Below are 17,448 nucleotides of genomic sequence, written 5' to 3'. Positions count from 1 at the left end.
GCCGCAAGACAGCCTCAGTCCAGATCCTTCTCCCGGCCAACCTCTACCGATTTCTCCTCCTGGGGATGTTTCCCCCCAGCCTTCCACTTCACTAGGATCCTCTGCGGGGCACCCCTCTGACCCGGCGGAAGAACAACTGGAGCTGATCTCTCCACCGGAGGACTTATCATATTCTAAGTTCGTGGAGAAAGTGGGGCAACATCTCAATGTTGAGACTAGAAGAATTCCTGACCCGAGAGCAGAAGTCCTGGGTATCCTCAAAATATTTGAATCGCCTTCTGAGCCCACGGCCTTGCCCTCTCACCCAGTCCTAGAAGCGGTCATGACCAGGGCCTGGGATTCTCCTTTTGCGGGACCACCAACCTCTCACAAGACGGACTTGAAATTCCGTATGTGGCAGTCCCCATTCTATTGTACAGTGCAACTTCCTCATGCCTTTGTAGTAGTGGAGTCCGCTATGCAGGTGGCCAAGAAATCACCCCTACACTCCAATACTCCACCTGGAAAAGATTCCAGGTACTTGGAGACTTTGGGAAGAAGGCTTTCCAATCTGGGATGCTGAATGCCAAAATCCAACAGCACCAGCTCTATATTACGCAGTACCTATACGAATGCCTGCAATCCTTAAAACCCCTGCTTTAGGAAGCGTCCCCAGACCACCGACTTCCTGAACAATTTCATGACTTAGAGGAAGGATTGCGGCACCTGCTGTGAAAGGTTTATGAAGGATTCAAGACTTCGGCTAAGTCCACGGCCAATGCCATCGTGGCCCTACCCTTAGCGTGGCTGTGAGTGAGCACCATTAGCGAGGACATACATGAGAAACTCGCCGACCTTTCCTGACTCCCAGATAATCTGTTTGGAGACAAATTGAGAGAGACGGTAGCTCAGCTCAAGGAGCAGAAGGTGGCTGTAATGTCGCTGACCTCTCCTTCAGACGATACTTCTTCTCATATACAAAGCCTTATTACCCGCAACGTCCTTACTGGCCTTACCCGTCCTACCGGCCTCCTCAATGTACAACGAGTCGTCCTTAATCTTCCCAACAACAGGGGACTCGGCAACGCCAACACATTCCTCGGCAGCCTCGTCCACCTCAGGATTCCAACCCCCCTAAGCCCCCCAGGGTTTTTAGGACGGGTGAACCCATTGCTACCGCTTCTGGTGGGGGGCAGGCTCTCCCACTTTATTCCGGCATGGAAGGTGATCACATCCGACCTCTGGGTTTTATGAATCCCCTCCATTCCACACCTGGTGCGCCAGAAACACCTATCGCGCATTGCGGTCCACTGCAACTGGAGATCAACAACTTGCTTCAGCAATAGTACATTCACAAACTGCCCTCGGTGCAGTTCCACCAGGGCTTCTACTCCCAATACTTCCTCATACCCAAGAAGTCAGGAGGGTTTATGACCCATCCTAGATCATTGCTTTCTCAACAGACACTTGACGAGGGAAAAATTCAAAATGACGTCACTCAAGTCCATCCTTCCCTTCCTTTGCCCCGATTGGATGTATTCACTGGACCTCAAGGATGCCTATTCACACATTCCGATGCATCCCACGTCCTGGCGGTTCCTATTCTTTATGGCCACTGGCCGCCATTTTCAATACAAGGTCCTCCCATTGGCCTCTGCTCAGCCCCCAGAGTTTTTACCAAATGCCTAGCGGTAGCAGTGGCTCACCTCAGACGACGGGGGATTCAAATATTCCCCTACCTGGATGATTGGCTGCTGGTGGCCTCCAACCTATCCCTCCTACAGACCAATATTCTTGCAACCATACACTGCCTGGACAAACTAGGGTTGCTTGTCAACTAGGAAAAATAGAATCTGCAACCAACTCAGGTCTTACATTTCATTGGAGCTCATATCGACGCCATTCGGGACAGAGCCTTCCTCCCGGAATCGCGAGCCCTTGCCCTGACATCGCTCGCTGGCCACCTCCAGGAGGCCACCATTGCCCCTGCTTGCCAGATCCTGACAGTTCTCGGCCACATGACAACAGCTATCTTTGTCGTTCCACACACTCGCCTGCACGTGTGTCGTTTGCAATGGGGCCTGAAGGCCCAAAGGAACCAGTTTTCCAATCATCTCTCCACTCCTAACGCCCAGCATGAAACGAGATTTGGAGTGGTGGCTGACACCCACAGCTCTCATGGCAGGAGCTCCCCTGCGGGCCCCAGCGCATCACACCGTCCTCACCACAGACACTTTCACCAAAGGATGGGGCGCTCACCTTGTCCATCTTCAAACTCAGGGCCTGTGGTCAGCCTGGGAACGATCACAACAGATCAACCTACTGGAGCTCCGAGCCATTTGAAAAGCTCTTCGAGCCTTCAAACAAGCACTCCAAGGGAAGACAGTGATGGTCCACATGGACAACCAGTTGGCCATGTTCTGCATCAACAAGGAAGGAGGGTCTGGTTCCTGGAATCTTTGCAAGGAGGCTGTGGGGATCCTGGAATGGGCAGAGAGCAGATCCATCACCCTGCAGGCCATGTACCTGCCCGGCATCAACAACACCAGGGTGGACAGATTGAGCAGAATCTTTCACCCCCACGAGTATGAACTCCATCAGGTCGTGGCGGACAGACTGCCACGCATCGATCTCTTTGCTACAGAACACAATCGAAAGATACAGACCTTCTGCTCGGTGTATCCCAGCTCCCAACGACTAGCACAGGATACATTCCTCATTGACTGGACTGGGGGGGGGGGGGGGTCTACTGTATGCTTTCCCCCCTATACCTCTAATGTATTGCACAGTCCAGAAATGCATCATGGACAACGCAGACCTCATTCTCATCACTCCAGTGTGGCCCAGGCAACCGTGGTATGAGTATCTAGTTCGACTATTGGTGGACCGACCGATTCCCCTGGGCAACAGTTCATGCCTCCTCACCCAAGAGAGAAGCTCCCTGCTTCATCCTCTTTACTCATCTCTCAGTCTTACTGCATTGAGATTGAAAGGCTAGTACTCCACCACCTGAATCTTTCACCTCAGCTTCAGGATATCTTATTTTCCTCCAGGAAACCCTCCACAAGAATTAATTATCAAAGGAATGGGCCCGTTATGCCTCCTGGTGTTCAGAAAACAGGACAGACCCAATCACCTGTCCGACTGAGCGATTACTGGGCTACCTCCATCTGCTCTATCGGAAGGGACTAGCCACGGCTTCAGTCAGAGTTCACCTCAGTGACATAGCAGCCTACCATTTTCTGCACAACGAAGCCCCAATCTCATGTCACCCGCTCATCTCAAGATTCATGAAGGGGGTTTTACGTCTCTGGCCTCCAATCCGGAAACCTCCAGTTCCATGGGATTTGAATGTAGTGCTAGAGCAATTGATGCTACCACCCTTTGAACCACTGGACACTTGCCATCCCAAATTCCTCTCCTGGAAGGTGCTGTTTCTGGTCGTCCTCACCTCCGCAAGATGTGTCAGTGAGCTGCAGGCCTGGTGCGCTAATCACCATACCTGGAGTTCTATCACAATAAAGTTAAGAACATAAGAAAATAAGAACATGCCATACTGGGTCAGACCAAGGGTCCATCAAGCCCAGCATCCTGTTTCCAACAGTGGCCAATCCAGGCCATAAGAACCTGGCAAGTACCCAAAAACTAAGTCTATTCCATGTTACTGTTGCTGGTAATAGCAATGGCTATTTTCTAAGTCAACTTAATTAATAGCAGGTAATGGACTTCTCCTCCAAGAACTTATCCAATGCTTTTTTAAACACAGCTATAGTAACTGCACTAACCACATCCTCTGGCAACAAATTCCAGAGTTTAATTGTGCGTTGAGTGAAAAAGAACTTTCTCCAATTAGTTTTAATGTGCTACAGGCTAACTTCATGGAGTGCCCCCTAGTCTTTCTATTATCCGAAAGCGTAAATAACTGATTCACATCTACCCATTCTAGACCTCTCATGATTTTAAACACCTCTATCATATCCCCCTCAGCCGTCTCTTCTATGTTGCGTACGCGTCCCGCCTTCCTTCCTAAAGTGGTTTCAGTTTTCCACCTCAACCAATCCAATTCCTTTCCAACTTTTTATCCATAGCCACATAGTAATGAGGCAGAGCATAATCTACACACGCTGGATTGTAAGCGGGCACTCGCTTACTATAAATGCCGCACGCACACTGAGCGCAGAGCCTCCCAGCTTTTTGTATCATTTACCCCTAACTCTCCAGGACTTCCGGTTTCCAAGAGGACCCTTTCGTCCTGGATCTCAAACTGCATACAATTCTGCTATCAGAAATGTTTGTAGATGTTGTCTGCCTCCCCTAAGGCTCACCAAGTTTGTGCTATGGCTGCTTCAATAGCTCACCTTCATGAGGTGCCTATTCTAGACATTTGCAGAGCTGTCACCTGGTCCTCGCTGCACACATTCACAGCTCACTACTGTTTAGACAAGCACACTGCAGCTGACACAGACATGGGCAAAACAGTTCTCAAATCGTGCACTTCTTAAAGCTGCGAAGACAACAGAGATGAACTGTCCGCCTAATTTCTCCACTGTCTTGAGCGTACCACTTCAGCTCATCATTGGGAGATGATCAGAAACTTTGCGCTCAATACATCAGCTGGGGACTCCCAGACAGCATGGCTAATTCATGCTGCTTATCTATGGGAAAAGAGCAAGTTTGCTTACGGTAAACCTTGTTTTCCATAGATAACAGATGAATTAGCCATGCTGACCCTCCCGCCTCCCCCGACAGTTATTGCTCACTTCCTCTGCTTGGATACGGACTGAGGGGGATGGGGGAAACACAGGAGGATCCAAGCAGACACACTACACTGAAAGACTCAGTGTTTTAAGAGAGCTCCGCCACCTAGCCGCCCAGAGGACGTCCCAGACAGCATGGCTAATTCATCTATCTATGGAAAACACAGTTTATGGTAAGCAAACTTGCTCTTCAGCCTTTATCTGGTTCCTCATCTTCACCTGGACCTCTGTTTTCAGCCTTGATCCTGGTTACGCATCTCCAGCTTGGCTCCATTTCAGTCTTCAGTTCCACCTTGGTTTTGCTGCAGTCTTGGTTCCTGTCTTCAGTGGATCCTTGTCATCACCTAGCCTGTGTCTGGATACACTTACCCGCCAGCGACGTGGACCATGGCCAGCCCCAGGGTTGTGTCGGTCGAGTCATGGCACAGAGGCTCATGTATACCTGCGGTCCGAAAGGACCTTTGGAGAGGCCGGAGGGCTACCCCCAGAGACCAGCCCTGACTGCTGGTTCTCTCTGACACCAGTGGGAGCACTGTAGCAGTACTTTATTTTCTCTCTGCCCTATTTACTAACAGTCTTGAATGTAGGCTTATTGAACATTTGTTTTGCAGATTCAACGTTGCACAATAAATGGTTGAGTGCATCAGATGACATCTATCCCGTTCTATCTTCAGCCCCCTGACACAGAATATGAAATATGGCCAGTGATGGGCACTTTTAGTAGACAAGATAGACTTTAAAAAATCACTTAAAGATAAGTTTAAATTTTATTTGCAGTAAGAAAAAATGTATTTAAAAAATCTGTTATGTGCTAGCCTATGATTAATTAGAAAGCAAGGAAGGCATTTGGAATGCCAGTAGAGTCTATTATGAGTAGTGAAAATAATTTAATTATGCCAATACTTCAAATGAGAGTTCTGTCTGAAGCTGTGACCTTAGTTCCCTCAGTTTTGTGACACACAAATGACAATGGATTGTTTGAGACTTATTTTTTCTTGTTATTTATGATTTAGGTTCTTATGGTATTTACATTGTTTTCAAGCTGCTGTCATTTTTAATTTTTATTGTTATCGATTGCATTTTAAGGTTACAAACTAACTTAAACAATCAACGCAAAAGCGAGAGAAGTTGGAATAAATAAATAGAAGTAAATAATTCTCCCAGCTTGTCCCACTAGTCTGTCTCCAACAACATACTCTCTTCCCCTCACCCCAGCCAGCCAGTCCCTTCTGTTTCCTTTAGCTAGTGCCCCACCCCCTCTCCAAAGCAGCCAGACAGCTCTAGGGATGTGAATCGTTTTAGGACGATTAAAATTATCGTCCGATAATTTTAATATCGTCTTAAACCGTTATGGAACACAATACAATAGAGATTCTAACGATTTATCGTTATAAATCGTTAGAATCGTGAGCCGGCACACTAAAACCCCCTAAAACCCACCCCCGACCCTTTAAATTAAATCCCCCACCCTCCCGAACCCCCCCCAAATGAGTTAAATAACCTGCGGGTCCAGCGGCGGTCCGGAACGGCAGCGGTCCGGAACGGGCTCCTGCTCCTGAATCTTGTTGTCTTCAGCCGGCGCCATTTTCCAAAATGGCGCCGAAAAATGGCGGCGGCCATAGACGAACACGATTGGACGGCAGGAGGTCCTTCCGGACCCCCGCTGGACTTTTGGCAAGTCTCGTGGGGGTCAGGAGGCCCCCCACAAGCTGGCCAAAAGTTCCTGGAGGTCCAGCGGGGTCAGGGAGCGATTTCCCGCCGCGAATCGTTTTCGTACGGAAAATGGCGCCGGCAGGAGATCGACTGCAGGAGGTCGTTCAGCGAGGCGCCGGAACCCTCGCTGAACGACCTCCTGCAGTCGATCTCCTGCCGGCGCCATTTTCCGTACGAAAACGATTCGCGGCGGGAAATCGCTCCCTGACCCCCGCTGGACCTCCAGGAACTTTTGGCCAGCTTGTGGGGGGCCTCCTGACCCCCACGAGACTTGCCAAAAGTCCAGCGGGGGTCCGGAAGGACCTCCTGCCGTCCAATCGTGTTCGTCTATGGCCGCCGCCATTTTTCGGCGCCATTTTGGAAAATGGCGCCGGCTGAAGACAACAAGATTCAGGAGCAGGAGCCCGTTCCGGACCGCTGCCGTTCCAGACCGCCGCTGGACCCGCAGGTTATTTAACTCATTTGGGGGGGGTTCGGGAGGGTGGGGGATTTAATTTAAAGGGTCGGGGGTGGGTTTTAGGGGGTTTTAATGTGCCGGTTTTGCGATTTTTAGATTTTTAGATTTTTCACGATATTTTACCCCCCCAAACGGCAACAATACGATTCCCTCCCCCTCCCAGCCGAAATCGATCGTTAAGACGATCGAGGACACGATTCACATCCCTAGACAGCTCCCTTCCCTGTCCCCACCCATCCAGCTAATTCAGCTAGCCAGATTGTCTTCTCTCCCCCCCCCACCCCCCAGCCATTTCCTTCCAATCAGCCTTTCTCCCCACTCCATGGCACCTATACTCTTGCAAGACCCGAGACGGCAAGACCAGTGTGAAAGTATGGTCAGCGTATGGCACAAATTCACTGAAAGATGAGACACTGGTGGGGATAGAAGGGAGAGACTGGTGGAGTGGGAGGGAAGGGGGAAGAGAGAAACTGATTGGTGGGTAGGAAGAGAGATTGACTGACTGGCCAGTAGTGGGGTTGGGAAGGGATATATGATAGTAGAGACATCAATTTAACCACAAATCTTTTGCAAGTTTCAACTGGTGGGAAAATAGTATCGAATGGGTGCAAATTGCTATTTCTTTTTTATTTTAATTTGAAAACAAATTAAATGATACTGCATGCAATGAGTCTGGTTCCATCACCAGAAACAAAACAGAGTTTGGATTTAGCTGGGGTGGAGGTGCGCTCAACCAATTGCATGTGTGAAAAAGAGGGCCCACCACTAGGTATCAAGGGTCCTCCCCTCCATCTGTCCTCCTTCCCTCCACCTGCACACACAACAGCTCAGGGAGTCCCCATCAGTATTCCCTGAACAAGGAAAGGAGAGAGAGAAGGAGCCCTCGGCCTCCTCTGCAGGGAACAAGTCCTTCCATTAAGAAGGTGGGGGGGGGGGGGGGGGGTAGGTATTCTGTTGGTGCAGCCCCCACTGAGAAACAGAAAAAGACTACAAGTCCTGCCAGTGTTTGCCTGCTTTTCTTTACTTTTGCAGCATTGCAGACTCTCCTTGATCTGTTTTATCTCTTTCCCCTCCCCCTCCACTGCTAATAAGTTTCCTCAATGGTTTCCAGCCTGGTCTGGTGCAAGGTACAGGTAGATGAAATGCAGATTTTACCCACTATCCCCTCCCCATTCAGCAGATGGCACCAGACTGGTGGTGGCAGAGCTCAGCTTGCTGGGTGTTCACCTGCTGCCCTCAGCCAGCATGCCACTCTCAAAGGGAGAAATTCTCAAACTGCCCGCAAAGACCTGAGGGTTTTAGCTCCATGCTCTTCTCCCCGTTTTCAAAGCGGAAGGACACATGCAGATTTGAAAATGCAATCTCCGAGCTTTATTTTCCTCCCCTGATTTCAACATGGGTTGTGGAAGCCTGGGCATGCTTCTAACTGGGGAAAGGGTGGGTGGTTTTGTAAACAGCTTTCACATCTTATCCTCAAGAAGAGGGGCAGGGACAGAGGTAGCAGCAGATAAGATGGCAGGTGGCCGATGATCCTCCATCCCTGTGGCAGATAACTGGAGGCGGGATGGAGGGTGGATCACAGAAGCTTATCCTTAGTCCGTTACAAAAAAGGCAGAGTTGTGTTCCCTAGGCTGACCTGCGAAAGAGGGAGGAAGAGAGAGAATGGGCCGAAATGAAACGGGAGCAACGCATCAAGAAGGAATGCAGGCCATCCTCCTTATCCTCCATCTCGTCCACACGCAACTATGAGAGACCATGGATCACCTCCATGCCAGTCCACAAACAGGTACCAGAGCCACAGGCTATCCATGGGGCAAGGCCTGAGCTACAATCAGTTTATAATTAGCAGTGGTACACATGGGGGGGTAGTGGAGGTGGGGGGATTTTCCAGATACCCTGCCTGCAAGCCAATTTCCAAAGGAAAACTCCAGCTGCTGCCGCCAAGGAGTCTTTATCCCCCATTCTTTGCAGGTGCAATCTACGCAGAGCAAAGCAGTCTCAGGGATTTCAAAATGCTCCTACTTCATGGCCCCTGCCCTAACCCCATTCCCTGGGGTAAAGTATGCACACTGTGGACAGTACACATTCTTTTCCCAGCATAGGGAGGGAAGGTCATTTTAAAAGTTTTATTTTCCTCTAGCTAAAGAAACCTCTTTAAAAATCCCCCCCCCCCCCCCCCCAAAAATGCAGTGTGAAGGGTTAACATGTACTTGAATAAGGGTGAAAGAGAAAAGACGGACAGAAGCAGTTACCTGCAAGATAGCAGCAAGTGGGGAACCATAAGGGTCAGGTCAGGAAGTTTTGATGATCAGCAGTGCCCTCTGCTGTTCACCTGCTCTTCTTTTGTTACGAAAAGTTCAGGAACTTCACCTTGAATTCAGGCCTAGTCCCATGAGAGCACTGTCCCCTCATTCCTGGGAGAAACTCTGGTGCCCTCAAGGAAGAGGCACATTTATATTAATAATCCCATTTTTGGAACTTCTTTGAATAGTAACTTTAGTGCTCCTTTATGATTTAAATTTGTGCATCCCCTCCCTAGACCATAATTTCAGCACTCATGTTTATGCTTGAAATAAATCATAAAGATCTGTGGTGCTGAAAGTGGATTTATCAGAGTATTGACGGCAGAAAATGAACAAATGGTCCATCAAGTCTGCTCAGCAAGCTTCTTATGGTAGCATCTGCTGTGCCGTGCAGGTTACTCCCTTGTTTCTATTAAGGATAGTAACTGCTACTTCGTGTAATTATCCCCAAACCTTTTGACAACCCATACAAATTGAAGCTAGCAACATTTTTTACTGGGTAATGAAGCTTTCTTGAAAATTCATACAGTGCAGCTTGATGTACTTTGCTTATGGCCATAGAAGCAATCCTGTACTTTTTCCCTTATGTCTGTGTATCAGTACCCCAGACCGTAAAAGTAAGGGCTCATGTTGGTTGTCATCTGATTCTAATTCCTCTTCCACCCTTCACCACCCCCTTTGCTATCAAAGTGGAGAGCGATGTTGCAATTGCGCCAAAAGCATCAAGGGTTAAGGGTAGCAATCCCATGCCTTATGTTAAGGGTAGTAACTGCTTCTCTGTGCAGGCTACCCCATGCTTATCAGTTCCTTGACCTGTAAAAAGTAGGGTCCTTGTTGGTTGATATCTAAATCCAATTTTCCCTTTTCCCTGTCAATAAAGTGGAAAGCAATGTTGCAGTTGTATCAAAAGTATCAAGGCTTATTGGTTAGGATAGTAACCACTGCAACCTTGCACCCCTTTCTTCATTTCCATCCTCTAGCCTTTAGGAATCCACAGTGTTTAGCCCATGCCCCTTTGACTTTTTGTCTTCACCACTTCCTCCGGAAGGGAATTCCAGGCATCCACCACCCTCTCCGTGAAGAAACATTTCCTGATTTTGGCTCAGAGTCATCCCCCTAGAGTTTCATTTCATGCAAGTGTGAATCCTGCCAGCACTAGAGAGCACCGGCCGTTGTAAACAGCAGTTAGCCAGGCAGGGCAAGAAAGCCCCGTCTGAATCCTCTCTATGGTATCACTAGCATGGAACTTGTGTAACCCCCACTTTGGGAGGACACTCCGTGAACCAGGTAAAGGGCTACCTTTGAGTACTGAAAAGAGAGGAAAAACTGGCTGCAGCTCCAGATCCCTCCAGTAAGGAACAGCTTTCTCCTGTAAAACCCAAGAGGATCACACAAGTCAATAAAAGAATGCTTTTCCACAAAGAAATGTGCTAATAATAAGGTTGTGGAAGAACAAAAGAATCCATCTCAAACTTAGGATTCCCCTCCCCCCCCCCCCCCCCCCCCCAAGAGTTACAGTTCATGGACCAACAAGAAAAAAAACTACAAAGCAGTAAAAGCAGATTCCAGGAACTCTCTGGCATTTCCCTTTGCCTCCAAAACCTCCCCAGAAACTGCATTGGCTCTTCTGTTACAATTCTAGATTTTTGCAGGTACCTAAGGGCACTGCACTCCTTCAGCAATGGCTCCACTCTCCTCCCTGGAGCTGGGCACCCTCCAAAGGCTGCACCCACGAAGTCCTCACCAACTTCTGCACAAAACTAGAAGTTAGCTTTCTAGTACCTCACTAGAGGTCCTTTGACAAAGATGATTTTGCAGAGGGTTGAATTTTCTTCCCTTTGGCAGAAAAAGCAAAAGGAAACTCTCTCACTCCCACGCAGTATAAGAAATATAGGAAAACAGACACAGACCCCCCTCTGTGACTGGGAAAGGACAAGTGGCCTTCCCTCTAGAAGAAGGGAGAAGTTGGAGAAACCTCTCCGGAGAGCGGACCAGCATATTAACCTCCTCTTTCCATTCCTCCTAGTGCCTCTTAGAGATACTTATATAGATAATGAGAAAAGAGACCCACCCTGGAGGGACGGACCATATCACCCATTCACTACGAGATGTACTCCCCTCACACACTTCCTGCTGGAAATGTGCACACCCCTAGTCTATGGTGAAACGTAATGGACTTTACACTTGCCTGTAAGCAAACCACACATTACTGATGGTCCAAATAGAGTTCTGCAGACAATGAGCAAAATATAATTGGTGACCCATGATAGACGCCAGCAGGAATTTTGGTTATTTTTGCATCATGCTTTATTTAATTGATGCTGTTCATTCCTTTCACACATGGGCAGGGCAGATCTCATCCAGAAGCATCTGAAAAAAAATTATTTCAGATCACTTTATGTCCCTCTCACTACATTGTCTCCCGTGTCTTTCTGTTTAGAGGCTGCAGTTAAATGTTTGGGCAACTGGGAATAATAAGACTGCAGCAATGCTATTAACTTTTCTGGAAACAGAGTTACTTATTCTGTCCCTAATGAAGATGGGTAAACCAGAGCTAAAACTAGAGAGCGCTGCAGACATCTCCAGTGGGGATCAGTTGACCTCTGCTAATCGTTTGGTTCAGTTTGAGGTGTTGGATATAATCTGCACACACACCCTGTGGTTTCTGGGGGAAAACATCTTCCTTCTCAGATCCAGCACAGAATATGTTATGAGGTCTTTCCACCCACTAGAACATTTAGCTTAAATCTCTATTTCATCGTTGATATAGTAATAAATGATTTTCCTGGTCTCTGAAGTCAAGATGAATCACCAAATCACACTGATGGGTGATGTCATGGAACATATTTCCAGAGCTTTCCAGGGAAAACCTGAAGGTCCCTCTGAGTATGCACATGGATATTCCCATGGCTGCTTGGGTGTTCAAAGTGAAGTCATACATTCTTTTGGTCTCTCTGACCCAGTGTCGCAAGTAATCTGGCTTCCAGGAAGGAATCCATTATACGACACTATGATTATAAATGGAGGGGCTTTGCTGGCCCTAGATCTCTTCTCCTATTCCACACACAAACTGAATACCTTCTTCATATCTCAGAGTCTGGACTGAACACGATCAGAGTGCAATTGGCCTTACCATCTTTATTTAGAAGGGAGAATGATTTCTCTACATCCCTTAGTTGTAAGATTCAGGTGGGGCTTGCATCATGTCAAACCTCCCACTGTGTCATGGAACCTCAAAGTGGCACCTAACCTGGAAGGTTGGGTTTTTTTGGTGGCGGTCATTTTATCCTGCATAGGCAGAGAGCTTATTGACCTAGAAACTTATCCACCTAATATACTAATTTCCATTACAGCAGGGTAGTGCTCTAAAGAACATCCGAAGTTTCTACCTAAGGGGTTGATTTAAGAGTTAGAGGGATAAATCCTGTGGTTTCAGATTTCCTCCCCACTGCTTGGCTAAATTTTGTCTGGGAAAATCATTTAGCTGGATAAAGAGAGATGGCGCTGGGGGCATTCCTGGGATGGTTTAGCTTTGGCTGTTCAGTTCTGATATGCAGTACTGTTTGGCCAAAGTTAGCAGAGTAGCTCTGGTCAGCCAAGTAGCAGGCCTAAAATGTTAACCAGACAATTTTGTCCAGATACATTTATTTTATTTAGGGATTTTATATACCGATTTTCTTGATACAGATCAAATCAACTCGGTTTACATAGAACGATAGTACATTAACAGTAACTAGTCAAACCTCAAAAGAGGAGACAGATTAGGAGCAGAAGGTAAAAGTTACATTATAACAATGGTTTATTTACTCACTCTATTTATTTATTTATTTATTCACTCTAGGCTGGCCGAATATCGGCCTCATAATAGATGATGGCAGAAAAAGACCAGCTGGCCCATACAGTATGCCCAGTTATTCCTGTCAGAACCGCTAAGGATGCATCCCAGCTGCCAGCCAGTGAATATGATACATCTCCATATCCAGGACAATTTTTGTCATCTTCATCATCTTTATTCTCCTATCTTAGGCAGATGAGCATACAAGAGCCCCCCCACTTAGTTTCTCATCCAGCACCCCTCCCCATGTCTATCCACACATTTTTGTAATAATCTAATGAATTACCCATACCAACATGGCTGTTGCCTGAGTATCTGGCCTCCTAGGTCCTCTGCATAGCTTTCCAGATAGACCCTGCATTTCCACTAGGACTGCATGGTTCCCACTTTGACGTTCATTCTGCAGCACCTAACACTAGTTGCACAAATATTTGAGTAGGACATGATCAACACTTAAACATGTGCCACAGAGTTGTGCTTTTGTTATCTCTCAGCTGGACCTCCACCTCGATCAGTCGATCATTTTTCCCAAGGCCACATGCCACCAAAGGTGAAACAAGCTCTGCATGCCATTGTCTTCTGTCTTGAGTGGATTAAGGCCCTTGGGGAGAGTCATTTTTATAACAACCCACGTAATGGTGAAGTCTGCGTGTGCATCGAGCCCACAGGCGTTACCAAGGATTTTCTAAGCAAACAAGTACATGGGCTCACGTTGGAACTCCTTGGCTACAGACTACCTCGCATGGAGTCACACCTGCTCCAAGCAGGACAGCATTTGCGCAGGGCAGCTTCCATGCACACTTTTTAAAATCAAAAGTGTGCATGTAGGTTGACGTTCTGCTCGGCCTGCAGAAAAGTACCTGGGTTATGCAGGTACTATTACACACACTGAACCGGCCAGATCTTATGCACACAAATGGCTTTGATCCCTCAAAGTCCACCCAGCTTCTTTGTTCTCCGACAAGCCTGGGAGTCCTGTTTTGATGAGAACTCTTATCTGAAATAGACAGCAGGTTTCATTTCCTTCACTTACGTCAGAGCCATGTCTGCATCAGAGGTCAGCCTTGCTGGAGAGAGATGAAGCAGTGCGACCGACTTCTGTTCATACGTTTCCATTGCAAGGATGCAGAATCTCAACATGACAGCTGATTTATCCAGTCCAGGGTATTTTTGGGGGTTGGAACCGCTAGGATTCTTTAAATTAAGGCTGCCTTCCTGTTAGAAACATAGAGTTGTTCCTATTAATACCCAGATCAGTCCATATCCTGGATTTTGCCCCCTTCCCAGCAGATGGAAACAGAGAAAGTTATGCTAACACTGCCACATAACCTGGTGTGTCATCTGCAGTCCCTCAGTAATTCTCTGTCTCCAGCAGAAGGTAGAGGTGCAAAACCTGCAGTCTGGAAATTAGGTTTTTTTTAAAAAAAAGTTTGAGTTTCTTCTTTTTTTGTGTATGGGTGTTGGTCGACCTGGGGTGGAGACTGGAGCGGCAGCCTTGCAGGAGCTCGGCTGCAGCGGCTCTCATGGCATTCTCTGGAGTCCTTTTGGCGGCTGACTGTCCACGCGGTCCAGGCTGGCTGAAGTCATAGCACGCAGCAGTAAGTGCATGTGTGCGGAGTTACATGTGCGCGGCTGTCCTGTGCCAGCTTCTGTTCCCGTTGCCTCTCTGGGGGAGAGGGTGGCTTGCGAATGACTGAAACAGTGTCAGGGAAGCAGCGAGAGCCTGGAGGGCTTGCAGGTGCATCGTGTGTAGCAAGGGGCCTCTTACCGGTTGGTGCGGGAATGGTGGCCATTTTGTTTTCACTCATGGCTGCTGCTGAAGCCGTGAGATGGGGGAGGGGGAGCTTACTTGGCCAGGAAAGCCACTGGGCAGCATGTTTCCAGGCAGGAGAGGCGGTGGGCCCATGGCCCAGGAAGAAGTCCAGGTTTTCACAGGCTAATGGTGTGACAAGGGTTCGGCGAGTCCTTGGTATGTCCACACAATCAAACGCTGCGGACGAGTTCTCAGAGGACAGAAATCTTCCAGAAGAGGACTCTCCTGAAGCAGATACTTCTCCAGAAGGGCAGGATCTGAAATAGGGTCTGGGACAAGCCCAGACTGTTGAGGGGGACGATCCGAAGGTGGTTTGTCTTTTCCACAGGGAAGAGCTGTGGCCCCTGATCCCCTATGTCCTTGAAGAGCTGGGGATAAAGGTTCTGCGAGAAGAATCCAATCAGGAAGAGGTGGATCTGTTCATGGATGGCTTAAGAGGTCAAGCGAAAGCTTTCCCCTTCCATAAGTTAGTTAAGAAGTTAGTGGTCAGGGAGTGGGAAACTCCAAAGACTGGTTTGAAGGTTGGTAGAGCAATGGATAAGTGCCTGCAGTCACTAAGAAGACAACCATTCCGGTGGCTGGTTCTGCAGTGCTGAATGATATGCAGGACAGGAAGCTGGAAGTCCATTTCAAAAAGATTTTTGAGGGTCTGCCCTAGTCATACGTGCTGCGGTGTGCATCAGTTTTATGCTGCGGGCTGGTCTACGCTGTGTACAGCAGTTGCAGGCTGAAAAAGCAATGTCTGTATCAGAGGTGAAGCAGGTGGAGCGGCTAGAAGCTGTGGTGGCCTATGGAGCAGACAAATTATATGACTTCATCAGAACTTTTTCTAGAACTATGTCATCAGCTGTCTCGGCCAGACGACTCCTTTGGTTACAGAACTGGTCGGTGGACGTTTGGTCCAAGTCTCAGTTAGGAGTGCTGCCTTTTAAAGCAAAACTGCTCTTTGAGGAGACTTGGAGGAGCTCTTGAAACATTTGGGAGAGAATAACGGGCATAGATTGCATGAGGATAAGCCAAAAGGAGGAAAAGGATCTTTTCCTAGGCATCCTCACTTTAGGGCGAATAGGTATTTTCAGCAGAATAGGGCTTTGATGGGAGCCCAGAGGCAAGGCACTGGGAGACAGCAGTCCTGGAGCTAGTCCTTTCAAGGTCAAAAGTCGAACAGAGATAGTTCCAGCCAGGGTGCTGGTGAAGCCAAGTCCTCCCAATGAAGCGAGGCCGGTCTACTCCTCAGTTCAGGCTATAGGGGGTCGGTTGACTCTTTTTTTTTTATAAGGAGTGGGCCAAGTTCACAATGGACCAGTGGTCTTAAGTATGATAAGACAAGGTTATGCTTTAGAATTTGCTCATCCGCTAAATGACTTATTCATGGTCTCCCCTTGAGCTTCCATGGCCAAAAGGTGGGTAGTACAGGAAACCAACTGCTTACAGATGCTGGGAGCCATTGTTCCCATCCCTGTAGAAGATCGAGGGATGGGAAGGTATTCCATTTATTTCCTTGTCCCAAAAACGGAGGGGACCTTACGCCCGATTTTAGACTTAAAGAAGGTGCACTTGGCTGTCAAAGTTCCTCGTTTTTAGATGCAGACCCTGCACTGTCATTGCAGCAGTGCGCAAAGGAGAGTTCTTGGCCTCCCTAGATTTGACAGAGGCATACTTGCACATAGTGATCTGACCAGATCATCAGAGGTTTCTGAGGTTCATAATCCTCAGGACACATTTTCAATTTTGTGCCTTTCTGTTCGGGTTGGCAACTGCTCAGAGGACCTTCACCAAGGTGATGGTCATGGTGGCGGATGATTGGTTTATTCGAGCAAAATCAGAGGTCCTTTGCAGGCAGACAGACAGTGGCGTTGGTGCCACAGTGGTTGAGATCCCTGGGTTGGGTGGTAAATCTGTCAAAGAGTCATCTTATTCCTACTCATGTGTTGGAGTTCCTGAGGGCATGCTTCGACACCAGGATCGGGAAAGTGTTTCTCACCAGGAAACGCATTTCCAAATTGCAGAGGCAGATCAACAGTTTATTAAAGAAAGCAGTGCCCAGGGTCTGGGATTATCTGCAGGTTCTCTGTCCAGGCTTCCACTTTGGAACTGGTTCCTTGGACATTTGCTCATATGAGGCCTCTGCAGAGGGCATTGCTTTCCCGGTGGAATCTGTTGTCAGAGCAGTTTCATCTTCCACTACCTCTTACGGAGCTAGCCAGGTCCAGTCTCTCATGGTGGTTTGCGGAGTAGACATGGAGGCTCCGAATTGAATAGTAGTTGCCACCAATGCCAGTCTCTCCAGATGTGGAGTTGTATGCCAGACTCAGCACAGGGCCAGTGGTTGGCGGAGGAGGCATTGTGGTCTATCAATCGGTTAGAGTCAAGAGCGGTGAGGTTCATGTTGCATGCTTTTCTACCTCTCTTGAGTGGTCGGCCAATGCGATGACGGTGGCTTACGTCAACCGACATGGTGGTACCAAGAGTCAGGCGGTGGCTCAGGAAGCCCAGGAATTACTTCGCTGGGCAGAGCAGTATCTGGCATTATTGGCAACATCTCACTTAGCTGGGATAGACAATGTGCAGGTGGATTTTCTCAGTTGACA

At 48.1% G+C, this 17,448-nt stretch overlaps 1 protein-coding gene across 4 annotated transcripts in view; it reads left to right on the top strand.

Annotated features, from left to right (window-relative positions):
• Positions 1–17,448, top strand: part of MARCH10 (membrane associated ring-CH-type finger 10) — a 140,613-nt gene that overhangs the window by 24,323 nt on the left and 98,842 nt on the right. For 3 of the 4 annotated variants that reach the window (XM_029573956.1, XM_029573955.1, XM_029573953.1), the window contains exon 3: positions 8,537–8,692. The exons of the other annotated variant lie outside the window; for it this stretch is intronic. In XM_029573956.1, coding sequence (XP_029429816.1) covers positions 8,537–8,692 — 156 coding nt within the window. The remainder of the gene's footprint in view (positions 1–8,536; positions 8,693–17,448) is intronic. 4 annotated transcript variants of the gene reach the window in all.

The sequence above is a fragment of the Rhinatrema bivittatum genome, chromosome 12, assembly GCF_901001135.1.
Source record: "Rhinatrema bivittatum chromosome 12, aRhiBiv1.1, whole genome shotgun sequence".
NCBI lineage: Eukaryota > Metazoa > Chordata > Amphibia > Gymnophiona > Rhinatrematidae > Rhinatrema > Rhinatrema bivittatum.
The sequence above is the reverse complement of the archived record's forward strand: the minus strand, read 5'-3'. Positions and strand labels throughout refer to the sequence as shown.